Raw genomic sequence first — 12,686 nt, 5'->3', positions numbered from 1 at the left:
ATGTATTTCATGTATTTATTTCCAGGGGAACTTAAGGCCTGCCAGAGATCACATGTGTACCGACGACGCCAGGACTCAACCTTGGTTACCCAGTCTGAGAGCAGGATTCATACCTCTTCTGCCCTGGAAGGAGGTGCTCTGTGCCAACTCAGACATCGGCAATTATATAACTCGCTGCCTAAATGATGCTTGAAATGCACTGTTAAATTTATTATGAATCCGTGTGGTGCTTGCACCGTTAGATTCAGGTATCAATAAAATCATTTACATTTCGCATAGTGCAGTGAACAGCTTTTAATGGACATCACATTGGAGCGGTCATAAGACACCACGATTCTACCACTTAATCCTTCTGCTGGTGAGCGAAAGCCCTTAGATTGCACGCTCCCTACTTCATTTTGTGTTTGATCACTTGTTCATGGAAGTTAATGCCGATTCATCAACTAACTCGGAAAGGGTTCAAAGGTAGAGTTCCCTTGCAGTGATTCCAGCTGACAGGATGTGCGTTGAGTGTTCATTTCATTGAGAAACACATGCCTCCTAACACCCATACCGTCGATGCCCTGGAAGTGCCTGGCCTCAGCTCTCTCATATTAATGGTCAGTATGGTTGCTGCCCCTCTCGAGCCTCCTTTCCCTGCTGGCGCCCACCTTATATGAGACAGGCAACGGCTTAACTTTCCTTCGCATACCTGCACCACAGGCGGTCTGTGGCCTGCAGCCCGACGCCGCATCCAGCAAACCATCGGTGTTGGACTGATGGCCCCCAGTACATGCCACAACAGCAACCGGAGGTAAGAGACACCATCGTCCGTTCATTATGTACACAGCCAACCATCCTACTGCCCTCCTTTCAACCTCCAGCCCCCACTGTGCCCCGCACTGGGGAGGAGGAGGGCACCACGGTAGTTGGGACCCTGCATGGAATGCCTGCTGGGCATCTGACCCCGGACCCTGTTGCATTCTTCGGTTAAATATGGTACAATTCTCCTGGTCAATACGACAGCTGTGGAGAACTGCAGTGCAGCGGCGCCCACCGTGCCTAGCTTTAACAGCATACACTATACACAAGGGCTTGCGTTACTGACGTATTCTGCCACCGGAAGTCATGGCCAAAGAACCACAGTGATCGCTTCTCCCAGGGGATAGCACTGTCGGCTGGCAGAACTGCCCCTCCTCAATGCAGGCCCTAGAATTGCCCCTCGGGGATGAAAAACAGCTTATCCAGGCATGCCAGGCCTAGCTCGCAGTCTGCATTATGCACGGAAATGCGGGTGACACCCGGCTAAGCAGGGCACCTTCCTATTACTGCTGCACCACCCCCTGGTGGTCAGCAAGCTAGAATTTACTAAGACGGAGTCATTAGGGGTGATATTGACTCAAGCGCGGTCCCCCCTTCCGCTGACAACCCCACCCCCCTCATGTTACCCTAACAGGCAATATCACCCCAAAGCATTTTTCTGCCTCCCGCAAGTGGTGGAGCTGCTGCACCGAAGCAAGGAAAGGCTTGCATTTTTGAAAAAAAGAGCATTAAAGAAATAGGATATTAAAAAAAAGACACGCGCCTCCCATTTAAAATGAGCAGTGGGGGAACCAGTGGTGAGTGCGCACCACAGAGGAGCGGGGGGAGGGAGAGCGGCAGCGTGGCGAACGCGCGCTGCTGCGCGTGCTAGACACACAGTCGGGAATGGGCGTTGTAAAGGCGGGACATGCTCCCCACCTTTGCCCAATCGCGTGCTTTTTTTTTTCTTTTTAAAAACACGCGAAAGCCAATGCCTGCCGGCGAAAGCCTGATCACACGCACGCGTGTGGTCAGCTTTCAAAACCCCGTACCAAAGGGCTCTCGCTGCGCAAGCAGTGCCGTGCACTGCAACGCAGACGCGAGCCCTAAAAATGCATACATTAAATAAACCTGTACAGAGGGAAAAAAATAAGTCTCTACACAACAACTCTATGATGATGCATGACACTGGCAATCCCAGTGGGTGAGAGTTCTAATACACCTACAGACACAGGGGGTTTGGAAAGATCATACATATGTAGCCAGGAGGTCCTTCCTTTATTTGATATTGTGTGTGCATTTGATATAAGACAAGTGTATATACTCCATATTGCTTAAGGTTAGGCTTCATCCATTCAGATCTAAGTTTGACTATATCTGTTTCAAAGTACCAAATGGATAAGGAACTAATGAGCACTCTATATAATTAATCATTTTTGACCTTATCATAATCAGATCACTTTGCTACGTTGGCCAAGTATATAGTTAGCCCAAGTGAAGTATCCCATGCATTTTTAAACAGTGTTAATTAAGTTACACAAACATACATTCCATAGACTCAAAGGTCAGTAATTTACGCAGAGAAAGTCTGTAAGGAGAATTGAGAGTCCAGCCCACATCTTTAAGGAACAGATTTAATAAAATGGTGGTTATATGTCGATTTAGTTTACTGTAATGATGTACACTGCAAGCTTGCTTCATGCCAGAAAAATGCAGGAGAAAACTCCAGATCTATTGCATTTTATAACCAGAGCAGTCACCCATACGGAATGGTTTCAATACCCCTAACCTATTATAAATCATTGTTTGTGTACACAGTGTTCCCCTCAAACCTTTTAGAAGAAGCCAGAAGAAGCCCTGTCCTCCACAACCAGATGAGTACAGGTGGTTAAAGAGTCAATGTTGTTTCTTTTGCTGATCATCAGTTGAAGAAGTAAAGAAGCCTATATCTGTTCCTTTAGAAGCTGGGGGGGGACTGTTGCTTGCAATGGCGTTAAAATCACCTCCCAAAAATAAACAAAAAAAATCACTTCAATGACATAGTTTTGGGCATCATTGGAGCCGACAGGGGAGGCTAGCCATACCTTTTGTGTCTGCTTCAGAAAGTCTTTTAAAATTGGGGGAGTGGATCTCTGGCTGGCTCATGAAGGAAGTACCCACCGCTAGAACCATCATCTTGTAACTACGGCAGGGTTCACGCAGGTTTGCTTCATCCACACCAATGTGTTCAGTGCAAAGTTATAGAAAACCTTTGTTTTAGACAGGGGGTCTTATAAAAACCATCCTTCTCCTCTGAATTGCCACTAGTACTTGGGTCCTTTGAATGATATGGGTTTGAAATGCATGTGTATATGTGATATTTATATAGCGCTATACAGACCATTTTTCAGTAGTCTTGGAAGAGTGCAAGGACCAAGGGCAAAAGTGCAGCCTCCTCAAAAGTCATGCCTTATGGAAATGCCTGGGCTATTAGAGTTACAGCAGAAAGAAATTGCAAAAAGTATTGTTTTATTTTAGTTTTGATAAACAAAGCTGACACAATTGGAAAAACTGATGGCAGAAGGAACCTAAGAACCATCTGGGGATCTTATGAGAGACAGGTGCAATGCTAGCAATGTGCACTCTATAAGTAATTAATTCTAACCTGATCACAGTTTGAGCACTTTTTTTAAACTTGCCAAAGATACGTGTTAACACCAGTGAGGTACGTCAATAATTTTTAAAGAATGTGTATTAAGATTACACAAATGTACCATACTCCTAAAATCATTCCACAGATTTGCTAGCAAAGAGCAGTCTGTCACTTTACAGTAGGGAAACCTTTACTAGAAATTGCAGCTGCAATTACTAAGAAGTCACATGCTCATGAAGAGGCATTCTGGTGGTCTGCACAGTGCCTATAGCAGCCTTTTATAAAGAATACGCCTCCTGCTGGGTAGTCTCTGATGCCCCTTAAACCTTGTGGTATACAGTTAAGACAAGATTTCCCTAAGAATAACAAAGCCTGTTCATCCATCATGATGGTGGTTGAGACTCCACTCTTCATGAGACTGCCTGCTGCTAATGGAACCAAACATGGTGTTCTTCTACTTCTCTTATGAACTTTTTTGGGAATTTGACAGTTCAACCATTTAATAATAAGAACCCTTGCAGAACAATCTACACCAGGTGCCAGCGCCTCAGGACCATAAAAGTGTATGTGTCTCAGTACCAAACTTGCTAAAGTTCCTGTTGCAGAGCTGGTGGTCTTATGAGACTTCTTGGGCTTGTGGTACCAAAGCTTGGAAATGACATAGGGGGTTGTTGTGGAATCACTGAGCACTTCTGCGAATTCCCTTGTTTTAAGTTGGTGAAGCATCTTGGTACAACTCAGGAGATCAGGCTGCCTGTCATTTCGGTGCTGACCATATATTAGTCTGCACATGTCAAGAAATATTAAAGTAGTTTCACCTCACAGTATGACTCACTGCTCTTAGTGCACATCGGAAAGAATTCTTTGGTATTAGGCAATGTGGGCACTTCAGGGCACCCACAGTAACATGGGAGAGAGCTAGTAACACCAAATCACAAATGGACTGAGTGAGATAGCTGTGTGCTAGGGGGCCGTAAGCTGGTTGCAGGCAATGCCTGCAACCACCCTTCAAATCTTGGCTACCGTTTTTTGAACCAAAAATGTACCACAATTATGGAAGAAGGAAATCGAAGAAGAAACAAAAATGATTACTTATGATTAAATAAAGCACACATTCTTTTCAAGTTGTACTGTCCTGCAAATAGAATCTTACATGAATATGTTTGTGTTATTTAATCATTCAAGTTGATAATTTTATTTTTAATCATTCTTCTGAAATAAACGTTTTCAGAAAGTTGATTATTGCATAATTTATTTAGATGCGTTTTAAAAGAGCATGGTCTTGTAGAGTGCAAACAGCTGAAAGGCTGCTACCCGACTTATGGTTGATTGTTTATACTGAAAGTCTTCAACAAGCTTCTGAATAATCTTATAAAAATTGTGCATAGTGAGCAAGAGTCAGAGAGAACCTTTATCCCAGGCCACAGTGGTAACAGGCACAATCTTGTACCCATCCTAACTGAAGGCTGTTGAGAGATAGCCGGCCTTCACTTGCTGGCTGCTTTGCTGGATGTGCTAATTATGCTCATTCATGCACACAAACAAAAGTCATGCAGCGGATCAAATATCCTAAGGGTTCATAATAGGGTACAATCAATTACTCCTATACACTGGTTCAAGGTCCAATCAAATTCACATATATTTCAATTAAGTCACATCCCTTGCTCATTCCAGGTCATAACCACAATTTATTTCTTTTAATTTTATATCTGGTTAGGACCAAAAATCATTTTATGTGTCAACTTTGATCAACAAAATAAAACAAAACAAATACTTTCAGTATACATTTGCAAAACATGCAAAATTACACAAAACAAAAATAGTCATACCCTAAACCCAAAATTTACACAAAAAGTTTCCGTTCCTTAAATACAATGTGATCCACTTTGAGGTAATCCTTTGCACATTAAAGGTATCTTATCCACCTCTACAAAGCTTTTCCTGTGTGCATGTCTGTTATTAAGTCATATTCAATGGATTCCTCCTTCTCCAATTGTCGGTGTGTTTCAGCCCCATTAGATGGGCCTCATCAGGACTGGGATGAAAGGATCAACTGCTAGTTCAAATGCAAAGCAATTACTTGCGTCGAAAGACGTTGTCACAGTTGTTCGAATACTGCCCTACTTCTGAAAAAATCCTTAAAAGGGATGTACCTCCGGTGATGGGCAAATGTCGGACCATAAAATGCCTGGTAGATTCTTTTGGTATGGCCGCCTCTCTCAAACGTGTGTCTGTATCACAACAATCTTCGCGTGAGCAAGGAACGCTTCAACGCGGACTCCATCGGCGTCTGGATTACAACAGCGAGTAACCGGCTCATATCCGGAAGTGGTGCATTCGTGCCAAGTGGTCTACAAAAACAAACCCTACAACTCTATAAAAACAATAGAACATATTAAGCGAGTGTAGGTGGAGATTTCTGGGGTGATGGCTGTCAAGAGAATGTAGGACTAGGGTTGGCTTGTAGGCATGGGTTCTGTCAGAGGTCGCCAAGACCACTCTATCAAAGAGATGCAACTGTGGACACAACCAATGGGTCTCAGGAGGATACAAGGTTGTCCCCTGAAAGAGGCACTGAAGAATGTTCTTCAGCAGACATCTCTCAGAAATGTCCTCAAAGAAATAAATGAAGAGATTGGCACAATCCATGCAGACCTTAAAGAATATCTAGGTAAAATCCAAATAGATGGTACTGAGTTGAGAACGAGAGGTAAAGACATGCAGAATACACTGGACAAAAGGTCAGAAGAAATTCACCTCCTCAGGAGCAAGGTGTTTGTGAGAAGAGAGGGTGCAAGAGTGTCCATAAACTACGCTTGGTTTGTGTTGGGTGGATATAGCACGATAGCATAATTGAAGTCCTCTACTTCTACATAGAGGACGACTGGGGCTATCCGTATCAGCACTGCCCTGTTTATCAAGAGTAAGTGGTGCACACCACTAAGCCCACCCACCTCTACGTTTCAGGAACTCTTCCTTATTGAGATGAGTCTCTTGTAAAAAAAAAGCAATATGTATGTGATAACGCTTCAGGAATGTATGAATCTGGTTCATTTTAACAAAGATAGCCATGCCCCAAACATTCCAGGTTAGGGGATTGTGTTGAGGTCTAGTAGTACCAGTAGTGTCTCGAATAGGTCATAATGTGAATGGAACCCCCACGATACATCCCATCCCTGAACCAGCATCCCTCCCTTTCAGTGTCTTAACAGTCCAGAAAACAAGGATATGAAAAACAGTAAAATAGAACTCGGAAACCATCCCAACTCCCATCGTCAGGTCGACACAAGAACGGCTGCCCGCCCATATGCACCGTATTGTTCTGTTCATAGTCTCCTCTGGTGTGTTGGGGAGACTTGTGGGAGGTGTGGTGGAGCAGTGTCTGCCCCAGCTAGCATGTGTAGTTTCGTCCCCGCCACAGGATACCTGTGTAGATCCTTATCACACACGGTATGGGCCTGGCAGAAAACAAGGTTGCACCCGGTTCTCCGCAAAGGACTTATGCAGGCATCAGGGGATAAGAGAGCACCCCATCAGCTGTCATGGGGTCAGTTTCAGGCCACCCCAGAGGATCAAGCTACCAAAGCAAGATCAGCGTCAGCCATAGTCCGTGGAGTGAGCTGGTGATGGTCCTCGGGTCCCCGGACTTGGGGATTCTGGGGGAAGACCCAGTGCTTTCCTCCACTTCAGCCACAACCAACGCTCTTTTCCTGGCAGCTCTTTCGTTAGGTCAACCAGTCTTAAATTGCCTCCAAAGCGGATGCCTGGTTCATACCGTGAACCAACCGGCAGTGTCCTCTCCTCTGTAGCCTGGCGTTGCGTCTCGGTTGACTCTCCAGCCAATCCCACACTTTGTTCGAGGAGGTGCAAAATACAATGGAATCTCGTTGCATGATCTTAAGCTTAGCAGAGAAGATAAAAGGCAAAGTGAATGTTCAGCTTTCAAAGACGTTGTTTCACCTTCTAGAAAGATTCCCAGTTTATTTGTACTTCGAGGTAAAGTCCAGAAAGACGGTGACCCTGTTGGTTTCTATTGGCCTGGGGTCCGCTTGTGTGGGGCACCAAGTGGAGAGGGCCTGAACAGAACCCCTGGGCTCGCTCTAAAGAGGAAAAACTTGGACTGCTTGTGCCCCAATTTAGCATTAACTAACCAGTCTTCCAGGAAGAGTTCCATGCTGGGGCCTTCTGAACATTCGGGCAGCCCAATAATACAAATGTTATTTTGACGCAAGCGACCTTCCACATCTTCGACCCTATGTCTCAGCTGCTGGAGGGTTTCAATTGGTGCTTGTGTGTTTGTAACAGAGGTACTAAGATTGGCCGTGGCAGATTTGTTATAATCCATCTTTTCATTCAGCTTTTGGTGGCCAGCACGTAAAAGGGCCATATCTATCGTAAGTGCATCCTATTTAGGCTCAAGCATGGTTTTGATGTGCAGTATTGCCGCGAGAATCTCAGAGAACTATCCGCTGTAATGGTGTGTTGGGAGCATGCAAGCTTCTGAAATATGGTTGTTTGCCCTGCGTCTTGCGGGGGCAAGGGAAGGTAGCCTTGCCACCCTTAGGTTTCCCCATCTTGGCCAGCATTACTATGCTGTTGTAGTGATTTCTGAGAACTGTCCAGCCCTATATCACTTCATGCTGCCCGTGGGCCCCACTGGCAAAGGCACACTGCAGGGCAATGGCAAAGGTCCATCTGAGGGCCGTCTCTTTAGGACGATGGGGGAGGGGTTATTTCAGTCCTGAGGCCCCCGCTGCTGGATGTCACTCACCAGTCCAACTGAGTGCTCCCCGGAGGTCTGCCAGGACTCCTCCCACACTCCTGTGCGTGATGAGCAGAATTAGGCCCGTAGGGTCCCCGCTCGCCGGTCCCATTTGGCCGCGACAGTGTCAAGGCCCAATCAAACTGCTCACTGGGAGGAAGAAGCGAAGATCTGTGCAGGGGTCCTGCACACGTGTTATCCAGGTACCGCTGGCTGTCATCCACTAATCCGATGGGGCGCTCCCCAGTGGTCGCTCGACCCTTCCAGCATCTACAAGAGCGATGTGCAGGGTTGGGCCTGCAGGGTCTCATCCACTAGGTCTTGGCAGGGCGCACTTCCGTTTGCGGCGATGGCTGTGCAACAGTGGGGATCAAATCAATTTGCCAGTAGGGTGGTCCAAGAGTACTTTTTGATATGCTGGAGGTGTAGTATACACTACAGGATGGGGAATTCCGGGGCAGATTATTGGAGCCTACAGCCAAGTGTCCGTCTTGGCAATGCCCCAGGTATAACCTCCTACCCTTAATTGGGTTGAGTAAGCCATTCACCTTCCATGTGACTACACAGATGTGATTTGAGAGCTTCCCGTTGGGTCAACTTGATCTGAGTGAGGTGATATGTCTGCCACACTGTAAATGCTCATTTAAGTCCTAAATGATAAGAGAACGAAAAAGTGTCCTGTGAAAGTACACAAACAGTAAACTAACAACCCAAAACACCCCAAACCCTATAATTCTGAAACATACAGCACCTATCCAATAAGGCAGTCGAGGGAGCAGTCTACATGGCTGGGACTTCCCAAGAAACAATGCCTTGAACAATCCCATCCTTAACATCAACAACCACAACAAAAGAAAAGGTAAAGTGAAGTGAAGTGGGGAGTGAATGGCTTAGATAGTCCTTACAATGAAAATCAAGCACAGTCTCTCAAAATAAACAGCATTTGTCTTACATCTTCCAGTCTGCCTTGGCTATCAGCAGGGGCAAAAGCAGTATATATACAATGAATCATGAGGAGGTCTTGCAGAAACTAATCACAGGCACCAAGCTCTAGGTATGCTTGTCACCAATAGTCCCGACAAACAAGTCAGATATAACCATGGACTATTCTCTGCCACAGTGCACATAGTAGAGGAATTAATGCCATTAGCCACAGGGGCAGCGAGGTCTTGCGTCTCTCAGTTGACGGCTTCCATTCCCAATTTCCGTCTCTGGAGTGTCACAGTCCAAGCTCATAAGTTGTTCTGGGTTGTTGCCTCTTCCCCTCAGTAGTGTGTCATCTTCGCTGACTTCATTTCATCGCTCAAGTCGGATTCTGATTTGCCTCTTCATTGTTATGTTATGTTACTGGGTATATGTTGAGCGTGCGGCTACTCCCAAGAGTGTCCCGGCGCTGTGTGCTGCTGGGGAACCCATCCTGGCTTTCCCTGTGAGATGGTCCCTACTGGGCATCTCCAAGGTGAAGATAAGCATCCCTGGCGCTGATGGGGCCGTAAGTGGAGATTAAGCAAGCTATTGCCCAGAGTTGCTGAGTGGGATCCATGGTTAGAGTAGGCACCGAGGCGAGAATTATCGTGTCCGCTGACCTTGGCCCAAGACCCTGCTGCGTCGGGAATCGAACCCTGGTCCCGGGCCGACTTCTTCTTCCGGGTCTGCGCCTCTAACCAGTGAGCCACACCACTCCACTGTGGTTGTCTTTCTTCAGTACTTTTTCTGCTATGTAACTAAATCCAATGCGCTTTCCATGGTGTCAAAGAAAAGGGCCTTGACCTGCCACATCACTTAACATTTGTCAGTAGAAAGCAGAAGTAATCTGGTTACATACCTCGGAGATTTTGCTAGACCCCTTCAAAAGAGAGCTGTTGGACCAGATTATTATAGCCTGGAAAAATCAATATCTTAGAGGAGCTGTGCATGGGGATTCCCAGTGTCCAGGGACTTGCAATATCGCGTCTCTGTCTTTGTCATTCAAACTACCAAAAATTAATGACTTGGGAGAGCTACTGGCAGGGTACTCTGCCACAGAGCCCTATTGATACATTCTACAAAAAGATTATGGATGGTTCAGATTGCGAAATCCAGACTTGTACCAGTCATACAGAAAAAGCACTAGCTTGGATCCATCATCACCTTCAAGTAAACTAACCAGACTTGAGTTGTTTCAGCGGGCCCTGCCCTCGGCATCCTCCACCTACCTTTATCTTCAAATTGCAGATTGTGTCTTCTACATTGGAGATCCTGCCCTTCACCCCTCTAGCTCTCTACACTGTGCTCCTTAGGTCATGTCGATGGACTATAATGTCCGATCTAACCTCACCGATGCAAGCTTCCAATATCTATTTCCTGCTCTCTATAGCCTGCAGTATAGCAACCGTGTTTGTTGTGGGGCCCACATCCCCTTCCTGTTAGCGGTCATTTTAGCTGAAGCAGATTCCTCCCTTTCAAGCACAGGTCTATCATACTTATCGTTCTTGCGTTGATGGGACCTCGGTGTATGTTTACCTCAAACTATGGCAGAGGGTATTTCTTTAACATGTAGACAAAGGGGAGGAGTGCCCCACAGTCCGATGCTGCCTGATTCTTCGTCAGGGTGTCCCAACTAGTGTACTGTCAATGCCGGAGCTCATTCATAGGAAGTACATTCAGGCTACTTGGGTCGCTCGTCTTGCTCCATGTTTCTGGCCATCCCCCCCGAGACCATCAAGGCAGGTGGATCTCAGCTAAGGCAAGCAGAGCGCAGACTGGGCAATTTTCTAGCGGAACAAGACTCTTGTAATAAAGGATCATGATGGACTGTACAGAGCAGCTCAATAACTCTAAGCAAGTACAACCACCACTGTGGCTTGCTGGTCACGTCCCTCAACATCTTGACATTTTAGAATTAACAGTCCACTGCACTGAGACTCAAAATTAGAAACTCTTGTAGTGGAATTAACTTTATATATACAAAATATGACATTAGCCGCCTTAGATTCTATCCCATTTCTGATCAAATGTCCAGAAGAACTCATTCTGGACTGTTAACCCAAACTATTTATAATCCTTGCTGATGCCTCTTGGGCCGATTTAAATGCTCAAAGACCAAAATATGAATGATATTCTCTTCAACAAGCCTGTATTTGGATGAGGCATATGATGGGTAGGCGCACCAATGATGGCTACCTAGAATTAAATAACTATTCTTCTGTATTGGTAGTGAGGACTGTTGCGGAGGTGGCAGTCAAGAATTAGGCAAGATCTAATATCTAGACTCCTTGGATACGAATACCCTGAGATTAAAACTATGCAACCATGAAAAAGAAAATCAGTATCACTATAAATAAGGCAATATATTTGTCATCAAATATCTCATTGTATTGTCCCCTAAGTAAGCATAGCATTATATAAGAAAAAAATAAACTATCACCAGCTGGTCATCGAAATAACCACTAAGAACTAACCTTTATGAGCCACCGGTATATCCCTAGAATATATCTTAAAGTTACCATCAAGTTTTCATTGAGTCACAGGATTCTGGTCACAAAAATGGACAATAACTGAATAAAATAAGCAATCAATACATAAACAAAAGGGAATCACTACAACTAAATATATTGGTTGTCCACGAAATAAATATTGCTTCACTGCACCAATGTTGGTGTGGTGCAGCTCCTTGCAGTATGGCCCTTGGAAAGAGAAAGATGAAACTCTGCATGCTGAATATGATGACATGAAACTGCAAGACTGTGCACACAATCATATCAGAGGGCCATGCAACATTAACAGTAAAAGCTAAACAGGCTAAAATACGAAGATCAAAAATGGGATGGCTAATTACTGAAAGAAAAGAATATGTAAATGTAAAAGTCAAAGCAAAATCTTGACAGATTCGTTCCAGTAATGGTATACAAGAACCCTAAAAATATACTCTGGTGGGCTAAGAGGCAGTGGGCTAAAAAGGGCTGGAGTAAGACTGAAACATCAATAGGGAACTGTGCACAGATGAAGGATGGAATTTCAAAGGCAAAATGTTCTAATGTTGTACTTTTCAGGACTCTATGCTTTGTTTATTAACTATTCCCTTACTACAGTAATATTTTAAAGAGTTCCAGACATTCTAAGGGCAGGACTATTACATAAATTGAGCACTGAAAGGAACTGTTAATACAACAAAAGCAACACTTTGAATACATTTCAAACTAAAGACTCAAAGCAACTCTTACCTGGTCCAGTTGTCTGCTGAAACTTTTATAAATATCATGTCTATTAACTTCAAAAATTGCCTTCCCTTTATTAAAAACTGCATGTATGAGAACTCCCAAAGAATACATGTCGCTAGCTGTCTCACAATTTACTGCAAGTATGTATTCTGGTGCTAAATACTGTGGGTTCGGCAGACACCATGGTGGTAAGTTTGGATCCCATTCTTTACAAGTAAATTTCAGCTACAAGAAAAAGAAATATAAAGTATGTTAGTGTGAACATTATTAAAGGGAAATAAAGATAAATATATACAACTGAACTGCAAATAAG

The 12,686-nt window shown here is 44.7% G+C and overlaps 1 protein-coding gene across 3 annotated transcripts in view; it reads right to left on the bottom strand.

The window, feature by feature from the left end:
* SCYL2 (SCY1 like pseudokinase 2) overlaps positions 1-12,686 on the bottom strand; it is a 408,171-nt gene that overhangs the window by 299,789 nt on the left and 95,696 nt on the right. For all 3 annotated transcript variants that reach the window (XM_085653887.1, XM_085653888.1, XM_085653889.1), the window contains one exon: positions 12,377-12,598. In XM_085653887.1, the coding sequence (XP_085510013.1) occupies positions 12,377-12,598 (222 nt within the window). The remainder of the gene's footprint in view (positions 1-12,376; positions 12,599-12,686) is intronic.

This window comes from Triturus cristatus, chromosome 4_1, assembly GCF_964204655.1.
Source record: "Triturus cristatus chromosome 4_1, aTriCri1.1, whole genome shotgun sequence".
Lineage (NCBI taxonomy): Eukaryota > Metazoa > Chordata > Amphibia > Caudata > Salamandridae > Triturus > Triturus cristatus.
The sequence above is the reverse complement of the archived record's forward strand: the minus strand, read 5'-3'. Positions and strand labels throughout refer to the sequence as shown.